The sequence below is a fragment of the Lutra lutra genome, chromosome 5 (assembly GCF_902655055.1).
Source record: "Lutra lutra chromosome 5, mLutLut1.2, whole genome shotgun sequence".
Lineage (NCBI taxonomy): Eukaryota > Metazoa > Chordata > Mammalia > Carnivora > Mustelidae > Lutra > Lutra lutra.
The window spans coordinates 37,271,454-37,288,581 of NC_062282.1; the positions used below are offsets into that span (position 1 = coordinate 37,271,454).

Genomic DNA, 17,128 nt, shown 5'->3' on the forward strand with positions numbered 1-17,128 from the left:
AAATAAGAGGGGACCTAGGGAGGCAGGGGATTCAGGAGCCATGAAAGAAGGGTTTCATGATGTCTCTGTTTTTATTAAATGCATCTGGGAATTTATGTAAGAAAAGGACTAGGAAAAAAAAAAGACCAGTGCTATTGTGAAGAAGCAGAATTTTGGTGGGGTCCTAGGAGTGGAGGCCAGGTTGGAATGTGCAGGTGCAAGTGGACAGGTGGCAAAAAGGGCTTAGATGACTCTTGGCAAAATTTCGATTTTAAGAAGGCAGGTGGAGTGATAATTAGAAAAGGTTACAAGGTGAAGGGAGAGCTTAAACATTACTAGCTCCCTCCCCCTCCTGTTACATTTCATACTTATTACAAAGATTTAAAAAATACAGATACAAAAAATAAAGTTTCCCTTCACCAAATAAACAAGAGATAACAAATGTTGAAATTTATCCATATTTTTCTAGCCATGCTTCTATCAGTATGTATTTCTAGCAAATAAATACATATTTATATATTTTTAATGCAAATATGTTGTAGCTGTCTAATTTTTTGTATGTACCTTAATGTATCAGAAACACGTGTCTCTTTAGTTACAATATTATTTTACGCCATTACTTTTTCACAGTTACCTGGTGTTACGTCCTACACACACACACACACATGTATATGTATATAAAGTAGTGTATGTAATCCTATTATTGGCATTTTTGTTTTTCTGGGTATTTCTTCATTTTAATAGTGCTACCATTAATATCTTTGCAAGTGAATCTTTTCATACTTCCATAATTACACTTTTTTTTTTAAAAATTAATTTCAAATTGTGGAACAAGTTCCCAAATGGAGGCTTCATTTATGGCATCTGTAAATCAACTAGATGGGTTAGTCTTAGATAAAAGAACAGACATTTCCATCTTCCTGGGTGTAAGGTGAAAAGTGTTAACTTACAGGTGGTTGGTGGGCTAAAGAAATGATAGAATGCCTAGACAGAGTAGCCATATGATGACCTGTTTTATCTTAATACAGATATTGAAAGGGCGAATTGTTACAGGATGCTAGGAAGTTGTGAAGTTGTGAAGTCTACCAAGAAGAAGATGCAGAAGAGGTTATGAGGGCTTATTGAGCAAGGCTGTTGGAGCTGGCCTGGGGCACCATATGTCTATAGTGGGTTCAGATGTTTTGGATCCATTGTCCTCTCCAGCAGCATTCAAAGCCCCGATTGGGAGGAAGTTGAGACGTGTCCTATCCAAAGTCTGGTGGTTCTAGGTCTGGCAGATAGTCTGCACGGGCAAAATAGGGGTACACAATGAAGGAGTTGAAGATGGTGTGGGGAGAGCAGTTAAGGCTCTGCAGTCACATAAAGAAGGAAATGAAGCTGGAAGAGATTATGAAGAACAAAGAGAGTGGAAAAAAAAAAGCATGGGGATTGGTGGGTGTCAGGGAGTAGGAATAAAGGAGTGAGGGCTGAAAAGTTATAAAATTGTGGCTAAAAAGTGGGACACTGGGTTGAGATTTTAGAAGGAAACCGCTATGCTTCAAGCCAAGGTCCAAGGGGTATCCTTGGATTTCATGAGCTAAAATTAAGGGAAGATGAGGTCATGGAACCATATGCAGCTTAACGTTGTCCATATGGATGTGGGAGATGTGAGGATTTTTAAGTGAAGAGAAAGAGAGTGCCCTAGAAATTCCTAATCCTGGATAAATGACAGAACAATTGGTAGCGAATAATGGTAAATGAGCTCGTTGACTTGGATATTTAGAAAATGTTTATGCAAGATAAAAATGATAATGAGTGTGATAGTGAATATTTTGGGAAGTAAATGGCATCAAAATAACAAATGGGAGCTGCTAGCATGCCAAGTCACCTTTTGCCTTGAGATACAAGAGTTGGTTGTGGAAATGGATAGTTGGACAGTGTCTTTTTCACCCTGTAATACTGAACACTGGCAAAGAGGTGCCGGAGGGAATTGTCTTCTGGTAAATTCCCAGAGGATCTGGGAATAGGCTAGGGAACACATATCGTCAGGTCTAAGCTGTTGTCTTGCAAGCAAATGCGAACGTACAGAGTTGAGGCCTGTAGCCATAAGCGTATAGCTCGGGTGGAGAACTCTGGGCCAGGAGCTGCCCTGTTTGGTTAGTTTCTGCATTTTGCTTTTTCTTATGTAAATTTTAAAAGTGATCTAACTGGGAAAGAAAAGCTCTGTAAGGATAGGTTTATCAGAGAAATTGTTCTAGAGAGTAAAGTAAAAGACAGAATGAAATATTGGGTTTTGCTTGCTGGGTGTAGATGAAAAAGTATGAACTCAGAATCCAGGACTCTTGAGTTTGAGGGGACAGAAACATTTTGGGACCCACTTGTAAAATACAGCTACTGAATCTGGTACTGCCAAGAGGTCTAAATCTAAAACAATTTCCTCCTCAGATCCGAGTTCCCTCCCCTATTATGTTAAAACTGCCATTTTCCTGAGCTCTCTACTATTCCTAAAAAAAATTTTTGGGGGCGCCTGGATGGCTCAGTCGTTAAGCTTCTGCCTTTGGGTCAGGTCATGATCCTGGGGTCCGGCGTTGGGCTCCCTGCTCAACGGGAAGCCTGTTTCTCCCTCTCCCACTCCCCCTGCTTGTGTTCCCTCTCTCACTGTCTCTGTCATATAAATAAATAAAATCTTTTAAGGTTTCTTAAAAAAATTTTGTTTTTCTTCTATTTGTGAACTTGGAAACTAGCTCTAAACTCCATTTATTCATACTTTGCAGGCATTTTGGAAGAAATAGGATGGTAATGGGGTGAGCGGTGAGGTTAGGTATAAGAATGAACTTATGAATGCTTTTAATTACACAAGAAAACAAATGTAGAAACAAAATAGAGGATCTGGTAGATAACTGAACATCTGAGGATATCCACCCCCCCCCCCCCCCCCCCCGCCCCTGGCCCTGCCCCCACCCTCGAACTCCTTCAGAAGCTCTTGACAGTAGAGCTAGAGGTCTTTGGTAGGGACAGTTGCTTTCAGAGGAATAACAAGTGGAAGCAGCTATTTATTTAAGAAATGATTGAAGTTATAGAAATAGTTTAGAGATTCCAGTCTTAAATGTATGATATTAAGAACCCAGCATGGGGGAAAAAGGGACGCCCGGGTGGCTCAGTTGGTTAAGCGGCTGCCTTTGGCTCAGGTCGTGATCCCAGGGTCCCAGGATTGAGTCCTGCATCAGACTCCTTTCTCGAGGGGGAGTCTGCTTCCTCCTCTGCCTGCTGCTCCCCCGCTTGTTCTCTCTCTCTTTCTCTCTCTGACAAATAAATAAATAAATAAAATCTCAAAAACCCAAACCAAACCCCAGCACTGTGCAGTACATGCAGTATATAACGAACACGGAGTGACCGACTAACTTCCTCTACAAAGCACCTCAGTATAATTGTGGTTTAGAAGCCTCTTCTAAAATTTTGCAAGCATCTTTTTTCCTGAATCAGAATTCAGAGCTTGCTTCAGCTTTCTCTTCCTTCTCTCGTTCACGTTCTTTCCTTTTCACTTCCTCACGATAATTTCGCCTGCTTTAGTATTTAATACGTACGGTCCATGCTACCCTTACTCCTGTACCTATTCAGCTTGGTTCTTTGCTTCCTAACCCCCTCCCTGTGCTGCCCCCCACCCCCCGCCCTACCTGTTAGGTCTTTAGCTTAATCATCCATGTCTGCTTGTACTAGATAGTTCCCCTAAGAACTCTGTAAGCCCCAGAGTGAAACTGATTTGGATTTTATAGCCCTGGTGATTTTCCTTCTGGTGTACTACCAAGAAAATGCTATATAGCACAGGAGCTGATGAGTCATTTTGTAGGGCTTTTGCTTTCTATTTTGTGTTTGAAAAATTAGGTATGATCCCGAACCTGGAAATGTTTCTTAAAATCAGGAGGATAATAGAACCGTAATATAAAATCATCAGTGTTAGTTTTGGTCTCTGATTAAGTAATATATTGTGATTTTTTAGTAACTTGAGTTTCCTAATAAGCATTCATTCATATGAAATTTCATTTTTGTACATTTTCATTGCTTGTACTGGAAGCTGACTAGAATTACTTGGCACCTGCTGCTCTGTGTCTGGCGTTGTTCTGGGGACCTTACACCTGTTAAAACATTAAATCATCACAGCAGGCTGGTACTGTAGGTCTGGATTCTTCCATTTTACTGAAAAGAGATTGAAGCCGAGCGTATTGAAGTAACTTTTCATAATGCCTCTCAGCTAGTAAGGCTCAAAGCTGGAATCTGATCTCTGTGTGGCCCTGATTACAACAGGCTCCCCAGTTGGAGATAATCATGGGAACATATTAAGGCTTCCTTTTAGATTTGGACAGTCATATGGATGAGAAATGAAGCCAACTCCTATTGGTTGAGATGGTAGGCTGTTGGGAATTAATTCAGCTTAGTATTGAGTGCAGTCTCTGGCAAGATTCCAGGCTTCTATCACAAAGTTCTGCTGGATGAAGGGTTGCCTTGATCATCAATAATTTCATTTCTACATAGTATAGTTCCGTTGCCTAAGGGGTTGACTTGTGAGAAAATAAATTCATTGAGGTCATAGTGTGTGTCTCCCCCAGTTTATCTGAAGCATCGCTGGCATGGTTATTTTATCTTCTAATTCCTGGCATTTGATTCAGGGCCATGATTTCCAAAGCTGGTCCCTTGGCTGGCCTCCACCATCTGCCATTTGTTGCCGCCTTCTCCTCCCTGTTACATACCCCTCCCCACTGATAGTGGCTTCTGAATCCAATCTCCTGCTTCTTCAGTCAATCCTAAATATTGTCAATCCTAGTAATTTTTTCACAATACTAACTTTGCGTCCAAATGGTATTGTGCTTCATGTCATACTCTGTGATTCCCTTTATATAATGTTCTTGAAATGATAAAATTATAGAGATGGAGAATTGATTAGGGTCTGCCTGGGGTTAAAGATGTTGGGATGAAGGGAGACAGGTTTGACTCTAACGAGGATAGCATGAGGAAAATCCTTGAACGATCAAATAGTTCCGTATTTTGATGTATGATAGTAAGTACATGATGCAAACGTGATAAAATAACGTAGAACTATATGCAAACTTTATCTAATGTTGATTTCCTGCTTTTGTTATTGTAGTATTGGTATATAACATGTAATTAATGGGGGAACCTGGATAAAGGCTGCATGAGACCTCTCTACCTGTGCAATTTCATGTGAACCTTTAATTATATAAAAATAAAAAGTAAAAAAAAATACTATTGTGCTTTAAAATGTTTAAGTTCCTATGTCTATCATATTGGTTATGTTTTATATTCTTTGCTTCCTCTTACATTAATCATACAAAATTATCTCCTAATTTTTTTTTCTATCTAAATCATAGTTAAACATTGACACAATATTTGTCTTTTATCGGGTTACCAAGAAATGCTTTTTGAGTTAATTAAACAATGAAATATACTTGATGAAAGAACAGTATATCAGTACTTGGTCTCATTACTAACCATCTTGTTTTCCTATTCACTTCCTTATTCATTCTTGCCTTTGTGTCATTTCTTTCCATGGACTAAGCAGCATGCCAGGGGTTTGATCTGAGGAGTCTGGAAGACTTGGGGTTGCCTGAAGGGGTCGCACAGCCTGTGGCCACAGTCACATAGCCCTAAGTCCACTCACAAATTCTAAAATTAGTCCTAAATTCTAAAAATAAGTCCTCCTTGAGGCCTCAAGACTTAGTGTTATAAGACCAGATGAGCCAGGAAACCAGGATATGAACTATGGTGAAATACAACTGTCCATCCACTCATATTTACTAAGGCTAGTTTTATAGTGCAGTGTACGAACTTTCTTGGTGAATGTTCCATTCATGCATACCTGAAAGAAAAGGATACTCTGCAGTTATAGTTTTTTTTTTTTTTTTTTTAAATGAAAATCTGTTTCAGATCTTCCATGTCTTTAATGATTTTGGGGGGGGGTTGTCTTGTTGTATTAATTACTCAAACTATGATTGTGGAGTTGTCCCTTTCTTTATCTGTCAGGTTTTGCCTCATGTATTTTGAAACTCTGTTGTTAGGTGCATATACATTTTTTATTGTTGTGCCTTCATCCTGACAATTCACCCTTTTATCATTATGATTTCTTTTTATCTTTATCTTGAAGTTTTTGTTATTAATTTAAACACTTGAGTCTTATGCTTACCCTTTGCATGGTATAAATTTCCCCCCTTTACTTCCAATTATATTTAATGTGGATCTCTGAAAGACAGCCTAGAATTGGATCTTGTTGTTGTTTTTTTTTAATCCATTCTGGCCATCTTTGCCTTTTTATTCAGTGTAATTCATCCATTAGCATTAGAAGCAATCTTTGTTACAGTTAGGGTCAGGCACCATTTACTGTTTGTTTTTTATTTGTTCCTTCTGTGTTTTGTTCCTCTGTTCTTGCCTTCTTCTGGATTAAACATTCCAAAATGATTTTAGAATTCTTTCATCTAGTTATTGTTTTTTAAGGTTTTTTTGTGCTTGTTCTAGGGAATACAGTGTATCCTTAATTTTTCTTAGGGTTATTGTTTATGGTTAGTATTACAATGTTTTATTTAAGATGTAAAATCTGGAAACTGTATATGACCATTTAACCCCTCCCTGACATCATACTATAATTGTCATGCATATTACATTTACATGTTTTATAAATCCCACAGTGAAGTGTTAGAATCTTTAAACAGTCATATATTTTTAAAACTTTAAGAGAAAAATTACAACTTTTGGTGCTCTCCATTCCTTCTGGACCTTTGATTTTCTGATATCATTCACCTGGAGAACTTTGGGATTTTTTTCTACTTTAGGTTTGCTAGGACAAATACCCACAATTTTCTTTTATGTATAATTTTTAAAATTTATCTTCATTTTTAAAGATCTATGGCCTGGATATAGAATTCTGGGTTCATAGTTGTCAGCCCTACTTTCCCTCCCCAGCTCTTCATCATTGTTCTGTCCTCTGTCCTCCGTTTCTTATGAAAACATTGATTCTTACTGTTTTCCTGTATGTAATGTGTCAAATTTTTCTCCTCTTTTAAAAATGTTTCCTTATATTTGATTTTCAGTGGTTTGACTCTGTGTAGCTGGATGCAGCTTTCTTTGCACTTGCTCTGTTCAGGGTTTTCTGGGCTTCTTTAGTTTGTACATCGGTCTTTCACCCAAATTGGGAAATTTTCAGCTCTTTTTATCCCCTGTATTTTTCTCTCTCTGTTCACCTCCTGAAACTTTAGTAATACAAAATGTTTGCTCTTTTGCTACTGTCCCACAAGACCCTGATCATCTGTTTCTTCTTCTTCAGATCGGATTTTCCTTTCTTGTTTCCTTAAGCATATTTATATTAACTGTTTTAACATCACTGTGGGCTAATTCCAGCACTTGGGTCAACTTTCCACTTGACTATAGGTTAGATTTTCCTGCTTGTTCATATGTCAAGTAATTTGGGTTGTATTGAATTCACTTTGTGAATGATACTTTGCATCGACTTTATTTTGTATGTTCCTTCAAAGAGAATTGAATTTTTTTTTTTTTTTTTGGTCTTAACAGCCAGTTAATTTGGCTGAACTTAAACTAAATTTTGACTTTTCTCTGGCAGCAACAGTTCCCCTGATCCATTCAGAAAGCTAATATTGAATAAGTGCTGAGAGTCATGTATCATAATAGGTGACTGTGTTAAAAATAAAAATAGACATGGACCCTTACCTCAAGAGACTTACAGTCTAACTGATCGAGATAGGAAAGTGAACTTATAGATAAGCATGGTAACTTTTAATACGTCACTGAGATAATATCTGGAAGCAGTCAGGTTACTGAGAAAGGAGTTGTGAAATTGTTAAAATGTAATTTAAAAACTATTTTTAAAGCAACCCAATCCTTCTGAGAACAGGAGATCATTTATTTATTACATATCATGATGTGGCTGATGAATAACTATTAGTTCCACTGGCATCCTGTTGTTAATTCTTTGAAGGAAAGGACACAGGGCATGTTTCAAAAGCACAGCATATTGTGGGGAAGCAGTATTAAAAATAAATGCTTAAATTCTGAACTGCTGTACCAAATAGGAGGAATACTTTATGTTTGGTTAAAAAAAAAAAAGAGAGAGAGAGATTTGATAAAATCTGAGCGAATGACACATATGGTCATAGCTTAGGGAATATTTGGTATTGCTGAGATTAAAAAGACCTATCTATACTAAAGGTATCACTGTTGGGAGAAAGATATTTCAAAAACCGTTTATACTCATGGAAAATATATCTTAAAATCCTGTAAGTTTCCTGTGTCAAATACCAAGGAGGTTTTTTGGTTTATACTTAATATTTGTACTCATATCTGTAAAAATGAATGTCTGTACTATATCTGTAAAAATGAATGGGTAAGGGGCACCTGGGTGGCTCAGTGGATTAAAGCCTCTGCCTTCGGCTCGGGTCATGGTCCCGGGGTCCTGGGATCGAGCCCCACATCGGGCTCTCTGCTCGATGGGGAGCCTGCTTCCTCCTCTCTCTCTGCCTATCTCCTCTGCCTGCTTGTAATCTCTGTCTGTCAAATAAATAAATAAAAATCTTAAAAAAAAAATGAATGGGTAATGTGAGGTTGGTTTTTATTTTGTAAAAACATTTACCTTAGTGGTAATTTGAGCCTTTCTTTTCTCTTTTCCCCCCCTGTTTTAACAGTGTATCCTATTCAGTACATGTGTCTGAAGATTACCCAGGTATGCTTTTCTCTTTCTATTTTTTATTACAAATACTCGTATCATGATTTCTTTGAATGTTTCTTTCTATTGGAGATGGGGAATGTATATAAATATATCTAAGAGTGAAACGTTCACAGGAAGACTTGCAGATCTAGAAGAATTCTGTTGGATGCCTGTGAGATGCATGGCTTACCCTGCGATGCAGTCCAAAATCAAAATAGTTTCCTGATGAAAAGTCATGTACTTGAGCCCGTGTGATAGCTTCTGCCTGTGTATGTTTATGTCATTATAAGTAAAACAAAGAGTCCTGAACCGGTTTAGTTGTTGGATTTGCAACATCATTTGACTTTTTATAATGTAAACAGAACAGGTAAGAAGAGCAGCTAAACTAATAGCTAAAAATAACAATTAGCTAAGAATAAGCCTGTCTTCATTTCTCTAAGTATATAAATGATTACACATTTCTCATAATAATCCTATGAGATTGTTACCATAATATCACCATTTTCCTCCTGAATGGTGACACACCTAGTAAGAGGAAGAGTTGAGACTTGAACCCAGTAGTCCAGAACCTACGGACTATACCGCTGGACTAGACTGGGTATCTGGTATATACACGGCTATTCTCACTGTGTGTCTGTCTCCTGAAATGGATTAGAAGGCCTACAGATACTTGTCTCTAGAAGACAGAATGTAAGAACGCTGCAGATCCCTTTTTCTGTAAATCAGACAAGTGTTTTTCTTCTAGGCCTAGGTCAGTCCTATTTTCTAGACGCATGTCATCTCATAGAGCCCAGGCTGTGGATGCTAACATTTCAGTCACAACAATGTGAAGATACAAACAAGATGTTCCTCTTTAGTATTTTCCTCACAAGTGACATCTATAATGATATTTTGAATAAGAGCATAAGGATTGCAGACATAGTGCAGAAAAAATACACCTTGATTAGTTTACCCTCAGAGCAAAGAGTATAATGCAGGAATCTATTGTTTATTGTATTTTGTGGCAAAGAACATTAACTCTCTCTCCAACAGTCTGACTTACTCAAATCAGACGGTCACCAAGCTATACTGTTGTGATCTGCAAGTATCATAAATTAGAATCAATTCTTATTCAACTCTAGCCATTTTATTCACATACTATGCATGATTTGGATCATATTTTTCTATGTAAAATTACTACATTGTTATAAGTAACTTTGATTATATGTACTTGGAGTATTTTTAAAAAATAATTACTTCATAAGGTAGTATGACGATCTCCCTTCTTTAACATTTAGGCTAGGATTTTTTGTGGCAGTTTGCATCATGCATTTAATCATGCATTTTTTAATAATGTCAAATGTTACATTTAGAAATAATTTCATAGGGATGCCTGGGTGGCTCAGTTGGTTAGGTGTCTCCCTTTAGATCAGGTCATGATCCTGGGGCCCCATGTGAGGCTCTCTGCTCAGGGGGGAGTCCATTTCTCCTCCTCCCTCTGCCCCTCCCCCTGCTCATGCTTTCTCTCTCTCTCTTTTCACTCTCACTCTCTCAAATAAATAAATCTTTTTTTAAAAGTACCATGGCTAACATTATCAAAAATAAATAAAAATAATTTTATAAATCATAAACTCCCTTACAATTATTTTGCTATGATCACCACACATGTTAAGCATAGTATTCTTTAAGACTATCGTATAGTTTTACAAGGGGGGGTTATTCATTATTAAAGAGATGCTTATTTTTTGATAATAGTATATAAAGTGTTCTAGGCAGATTTCATTGGAAGTAGCAAGACAAAATAAAATATTTATGAAGAAAAATTTTTTGTAGTTGATTTTGCAGTCAACTCTCACCCTTGTGATATTTTTGATGCTGAGTATTTGCCAAATAAGTATGTTAGGAAAATAAAAGTTAACCTCACTATCATACATAATTATAATTATTGTACTTCTCATCTGAGGCAGCTCCTAGAGATGTCAATCATGAGAGGACTTTAGTTAGGGTGATAGAAATAATGCCACAAATCAAAACCCATCTTGATGACAGTGAATCATTCTGTAACACAAGAAATAGGGCAGAAGATGCCTTTGGTAAACCAAGCGAACAAAATGTTTAGCTCCCTCTTGTGGCCAAGAGGTATCACGGACTTTTTCTCGCCTTGGCGTGAGGGAGCCCCTCTAAAAATGCAATGTACAAAAATTGAAACTTGCTAAAAATTGGTTATTATTAGTGCTTTTTTTTTTCCTTTTAAACAAATTCCCATCCTGGAGAAAGTCTGTAGTAAATCTGCAATATAATTTCATTTCTAAATATAAAAGGAGTGTAGATAAAACACAACTATGGGTGAGAGAGATTTGTACATTTGGGGGTAGGATTTTGAATTGGTTGATGTGACGAACCAGTACATTGTGTACCGAGTATTTCCATATACATAATTGAATTGACTTTAAATGCCAGTTTGTGTATAAGCAGAACAGAGGCTATAATGACATTTTGTACTTGAAGAAATATGCCAAGAGAGGTTAAATAGTATTATCCAAGGACATGTAGTTTAGTGGTAAAAACCAATTCTATGTATTTTTATGGAGCTTCCTTCAAAGTGAATATTACCATGATAATATTTCCCTATGATTAAATTTTAATCTACATTTATTTGTACCAACAGTTCAGTTAATATGCTTGATTTCTCAGGTAGATAATATTGTATAAAAATTACCTGTTTGCTCTCCCTTTCCAATAATCATCCTTATGTTTTTTTGTCCCATTACGCTGCTAGAACTTCCAGAATATTTTTAATAATTGATAAGAAAGTTGGCAGCTTTGTCCTCATTTTTCAAAATTAGTGATCATACTTCCATCTGCTCTTAGAAAACTACTTTTCTCATTTACCAAGCTTTTTTTTTTGAATGACTATTAAGTCTTTATCAAATTCTTGTTTAACATCTGTTGAGTTATCATACATGATTTCTCCTTTGAACAATAAGGTAATGAGTTATATTATTAGTATATATCTTAATGTTGATCTCTAAGAATTAGATGTATTTTGTCATACACTTTGTCATTAAGGACTTGACATTGTACCTGTTCTTTGTCATTTGACAGAACATGCAAGCCAATCTCTCTGAGCCTGGTATTTTTGTTTTTTTTTTTTAGGGAAAGTTCTGGGATTAATAATTATTTTTCTGCCATGATTATTATCTGTTCTGATTTTCTGTTTCTTAGTCATTTCTAAGCATGTGTTCTTCTTTAAAGCTCACTATGTTGGTGAAATGTGCAACTTTTTCAGCAAGAAGTTTGCTTATAGTATTCAGTATATATCAGTATATACATCTGAAAATCTTGTGCATCTCTGTGGCTCTTTCTTCTCTCTTCTTTCTGTTGTTTTACATTTGTTCTTGCCTTTTCTCCCTTCGATTTTTCTTCTCCAGAGTTTTACCTACTGTAAAATCCTTTCAAACAAATAGCTTTTTACTTCATTTTTAATTTCTGAATGCAGTAATCTTGGTAGTACTTTTGTTAATTCCTTCTGCTATTGTTCCTCAGCCTTTTTTTTTTTTTCCTCCCTTCCTACTTTTCCTGGATTATATGGTTGACTGATTAGTTCATCATCCAAGTTTGAAAATTTGGAACTTTCTTTGTCCTGTGGAAAATGTATGAGAATAATTCTTCAAATTCAGGATTATGTCACTCTGTTTCTCTCCTTAGGAACGAATTTATCATTTTATAATTTTAATCATTTACTAACCTCTGTCATCTTTTGAAATCAGTCACAGTTTTGTTTTTTGTGAACAAAGAGGGTCTTTGTTGAGTGTTAAGTATACCTTAAGTAACATGGATATAAATGCAATGCTAAATGATATGTTGGTTCTTTAAAATAAAGTGAAGAAATAGTCCTTCTGGTTTACTTGTATTTCCTTATGTCATTTATACTGCAGACAGATTCTTGCTTTTTGAAAGTAAGTATATTACAAGTCACAGATAATTGGCTCTCCTGTAATAGAACAGCAGAGTTTTTTCTCATCAATTCCCACCTTTAATTAGGAGGCTCGCCTTACTGGTGGGTGTGACTCTCTCATCCCTTTTACATACTTTACAACATCCTGCAGCTGTTGAGTGACAATTTTTTGACATTAAAAAAGCATAACAAAGCATTGATGTTTGGAGTCAGACGGTTTCACTACTTATGAGTCATGTGTAATTTTAATTACTTAAATAATTTGGGCCAATGGCTTAATTTCTCTGAGCCTTGGTTTCTCCATCTTTAAAACAGGGATGATAAATGAGTGGCTTGAAGGTTGACAAGAAGCACATGAATAGTATACACAACATTCAGGGGAGATATCCAGATTTTATTATAAAACCAATATAATTATAATTATATAAATTACATAGTAATGAATCCTGGAATGACTTGGCTTAAATTATGTTGCATTTGAAATGCAGTGAAAACAATAGTTCAGGAGATGCTTTCTCTTAGCTTTCTACCCATTTCTCACTGGTTGTCCATGAGCGTTCTGCTGATGCTTGCAGAGTCTGGTAGGACAGGGAAGAGAAAATAGTCATACTGTTAACAGCCTATAATAAAGATCTTGAGGGCCTCTGCAAAACTTACACATTAAAGAACCTAACGGTCCCCAGAAGTTTCAAAAAAAAGAAAGAAAAAAATTGGCAGCTCTGGAGTTAAGTGGGAGAATTCCAGAGAAGGAATTTGAGTTTGAAAACATTCTATTCTGTCACTGACTCATTCATTCTGTTACCTTAAGTGCATTCTTTATTCTTTTTATGTCCTACTTTCTCATGTCTAAACAAAGATGATGTTATTATTACAGATGTCAAAATAGTTTTAGGAAGGTTTAGAAATGATTAAACAACAACAAAAAGAGAAAACATAGAATTCATTCATATGGCTGGGACGATCCTCAGAACACATCAGCAAACCTTCATTTTTAGAACTGAGCCAACCGTGGCTTAGTTAGAAAGGACTGATAGCTAGTTGGTAGCTGGGTCTAGGCTTTATGTGCTTTGTCTGCTTTCTTGTATTTCTGTTCTTCACTTGTGTATATACCCCTTTGATCTGGCCTATTATGTTGTAATGATGATTTAATAGATATTGTCTTGAAACCTGAAAACATTTTGGCTTGGGTAAATTAAGCCGGAAACAGAAGTTGGAAGTGTTTTAATACCTAAATACTGATCAAAATACAAGCTGGGAGAAAATCTCGTAGAAAATGATATGTTTGACTGCATAATCCTGTCTTTGAGCATTATGCAACATGTATTCACCAAATTATATTCTCTTGAATCAAAGCTGACAGCCTTCCAATATCAACACTTATGTAAACCATTTCTTTAAACTGAGTTATTCACTTCCCCATTTTCGTAAACAGAAAGCCCTAATTTACTTGCATCTTGAAGCTGTAGTAAAATCCTCCTTGTTCCATGACCTTGAGATACTGTGTGATACTGTGTCCATTTTATGGATTTTTCTGGATTTCCCTTTCTAGTTGGTGGTCAGCTATTAATTCTGTTGCTCTAATCCACACTTCTAATACCCCTTTTCTCCATAAGTTTGCTTCACGGAATCCACTGTGCATGGGGAGAATCTAATTCAGTTGATTCTGTAGCAGATAACTTGGAATCAGTGAGATTCTCAATGAGGCTTTAAGAAATTTAAATACTGGCTTGGATAGAGGGGTTTTGATCCCTACCTCAGAGTATGAGGTTACTGAAAGAAGAGACTCCAGATAAACGGCTGAAGTCTCAATCAATGCGACAATAATTAAAATAAGTTTAATTAAAATAATTTAAATAATTTAAAATTAATTAATTAATTAAGTTTAATTAAAATAAGTTTATCTTAAATCCGTTTCTTAATCTGTGGTCTCGCTTGATCAATACAAAAATCTCACACCCGGGGCACCTGGGTGGCTCAGTGGGTTAAGCCGCTGCCTTCGGCTCAGGTCATGATCTCAGGGTGCTGGGATCGAGTCCCGCATCAGGCTCTCTGCTCAGCAGGGAGCCTGCTTCCCTCTCTCTCTCTCTCTCTCTGCCTGCCTCTCCATCTACTTGTGATCTCTCTGTCAAATAAATAAATAAAATCTTTAAAAAAAAAAAAATCTCACACCCACCTTGATGCCATTTGAAAAGAAAACAAGGCAAAATTTGCAATTAAAACAAAGTAATGGGGCAAACCTGTTGTGTTTCAAATCTAATCTACGCTCATGTCCTGTTATCTTCCAGAATAACTATGAAAGCCTTGTGTCTGTTGAACATCTTTTGTGGATTCGCTGTGACTACATATAGCTCTCACTGACTCACTACCCTAGGTCTAAAAACAGTGCAGATGTTTTTTTGGAAATAAAGTAATGACTTTGATATCTATCAATTGAAGATGATGTTCTGACTGTGCTGACACAATATTATGAAAACTTGGCTCAAGATCTTTTGTTGTGTACTCATTTCCTTTTGCAGAAACTGATACAGGTTTCTCTTGTTTGTTGGGAATATTTTATGCTTTTTATTTTTATATTCTGTGTATTTTATACAACACTGATGAGAGTATTATAGGACCACTATTAATGACTTGGTGTTTGTTAAAACAGCTCTCTCCCTGTACTTCTCAAGGAACCAATTAGAATAAGTGGCTGTGTGTTATATTATATTATATTACCACATGTGTGAAAGTTGATATTTATTAGGGGAAAATCCTAAATGTATCAAATAAATAATGAATAAAAATATTAAGTAAGCTGTGGAATAATTTAATGTCCTATGACTGCAACTCGTTTAGTATTATTTAATGAAAATTCATTCATGGAGGAAGAGTTGTGAGACTTTATACCAATTTAAAAATGTGCATTAGAGTAATATGGAGGTATGGTTTTCAACACAAACTTTCGTTCAAATTCTTTAGTGACATGATACTGAATTTGTTGCGCCAAATGTGCTAGTTTAGCTCTCTCTTTCCAACCACTAGCCTGCTTCCTGTAGCAGCTACTGATCCTGGGAAGGACCTTGTTCATTGAGTTAGGGTAACCTCCAGCATCCCAATGATCTATTGCCCCATGGAATAGGAGAGATACATTTGGGTTATATTCTCTATCCAAAGTCTGTATTTCTCTAGGAGATGCAAGCATCTTTAGAGAGGCCATTTAAAATTAAATCACACATATATCTGAAATGCACTTATTTTTTTTCTGAAATTAATCAGAGCAGTAGTATGTGCTTCACGAGTGGTAAAAGTGATGTGGATCTAACCTCATTTTTTAAAATAAAGTGTCTTTTTTCAAGTTACTATACCTTTAATTGTCCACATTTCTTTGCAGATAATACGTACGTATCAAGTTCAGAAAATGATGAAGATGTATTAGTCACCACAGAGCCAATTCCAATAATTTTTTATCGAATAGCAACAGGTAATAGGAATATACTATTTTTCAAAACTCTGGGTAATTTTTCTTGAATATAGGTAGCTTTATTTTTTTGTTTCTTTTAGCCCATGTAACAGAAGAGGCAAACTGAATACTTAAAAAGCTTGCTCAGGACAATGTAGATCCCATGAAATATATAATGAGAACTGAAGGAGTCTATGTAGTGGCACTTTGGTTTGACCATATTTTTATGACCATATTTCATATTTTATGAAAAATGAGAATAGCATGTATATCATGAAACTTCCTGACATAATATAATTTCAAAATATTCCTTAATTTTCTTGTGAAGAGAGAATCTGAGGGGTGGTTTTTATACTGAAACTTATGAATGTTTGGTAAATAGTATACTGAAAACTGAAATGATGTTTTATAACTTTCAGAATTAAGGAAGACAAATGACACTAACTGTTGCTTATCCATAAAATCCAAATTACAGAAGGAGAATGGAGAGGTATGGATATTGCATTTCATGTTTTATATTTATTAAAAAAGTAATCATATTTTAAATTTACCTTGTATTTATAGTTAATATTTAATATCATCACTGTTTTTGAGGTTAAGATCTCATCTAGCGGATGAAACACAAGCTCGTGGCTGAGAGACTTAACGTGTGGGGAGGGTAGTGACCTAGAATTAATTCAGAGAAGGATGCTCCCTTTAAAATAATAGAATGTCTGGTTTAAATCTAGATCAAATACATACGAAGCTTTACTTACTCTTCATATGTTCGTCAAATACATAAGTGACCTAGGAGCACTTATGTAACTTACAGTTCTAACAACTATATGTGGCTATCCATTATTTCGATGGCACCCTTACAATTTCACTTGTAAAGGGCGATCTCTTTAGCTAAGGTAACAAAGAACATGGGTATGTAGAGTCATTATTATGGACCAGTGTTAAAACAACAACAAACTCATACCCCTTTCCTTACCTTTAAAATGTTTGCTTGAATCAGTCGATAAATACTGGGACATTAAGCAAACAAAATGAGTGTAACAGGACCAACAACTCTTTGCTCTTAACACTC

General features: G+C 36.0%; 1 protein-coding gene across 3 annotated transcripts in view; it reads left to right on the forward strand.

The window, feature by feature from the left end:
• PARP8 (poly(ADP-ribose) polymerase family member 8) overlaps positions 1 to 17,128 on the forward strand; it is a 177,799-nt gene that overhangs the window by 88,322 nt on the left and 72,349 nt on the right. For all 3 annotated transcript variants that reach the window (XM_047729841.1, XM_047729839.1, XM_047729840.1), the window contains 3 exons: positions 8,661 to 8,698; positions 15,991 to 16,080; positions 16,479 to 16,549. In XM_047729841.1, the coding sequence (XP_047585797.1) occupies positions 8,661 to 8,698; positions 15,991 to 16,080; positions 16,479 to 16,549 (199 nt within the window). The remainder of the gene's footprint in view (positions 1 to 8,660; positions 8,699 to 15,990; positions 16,081 to 16,478; positions 16,550 to 17,128) is intronic.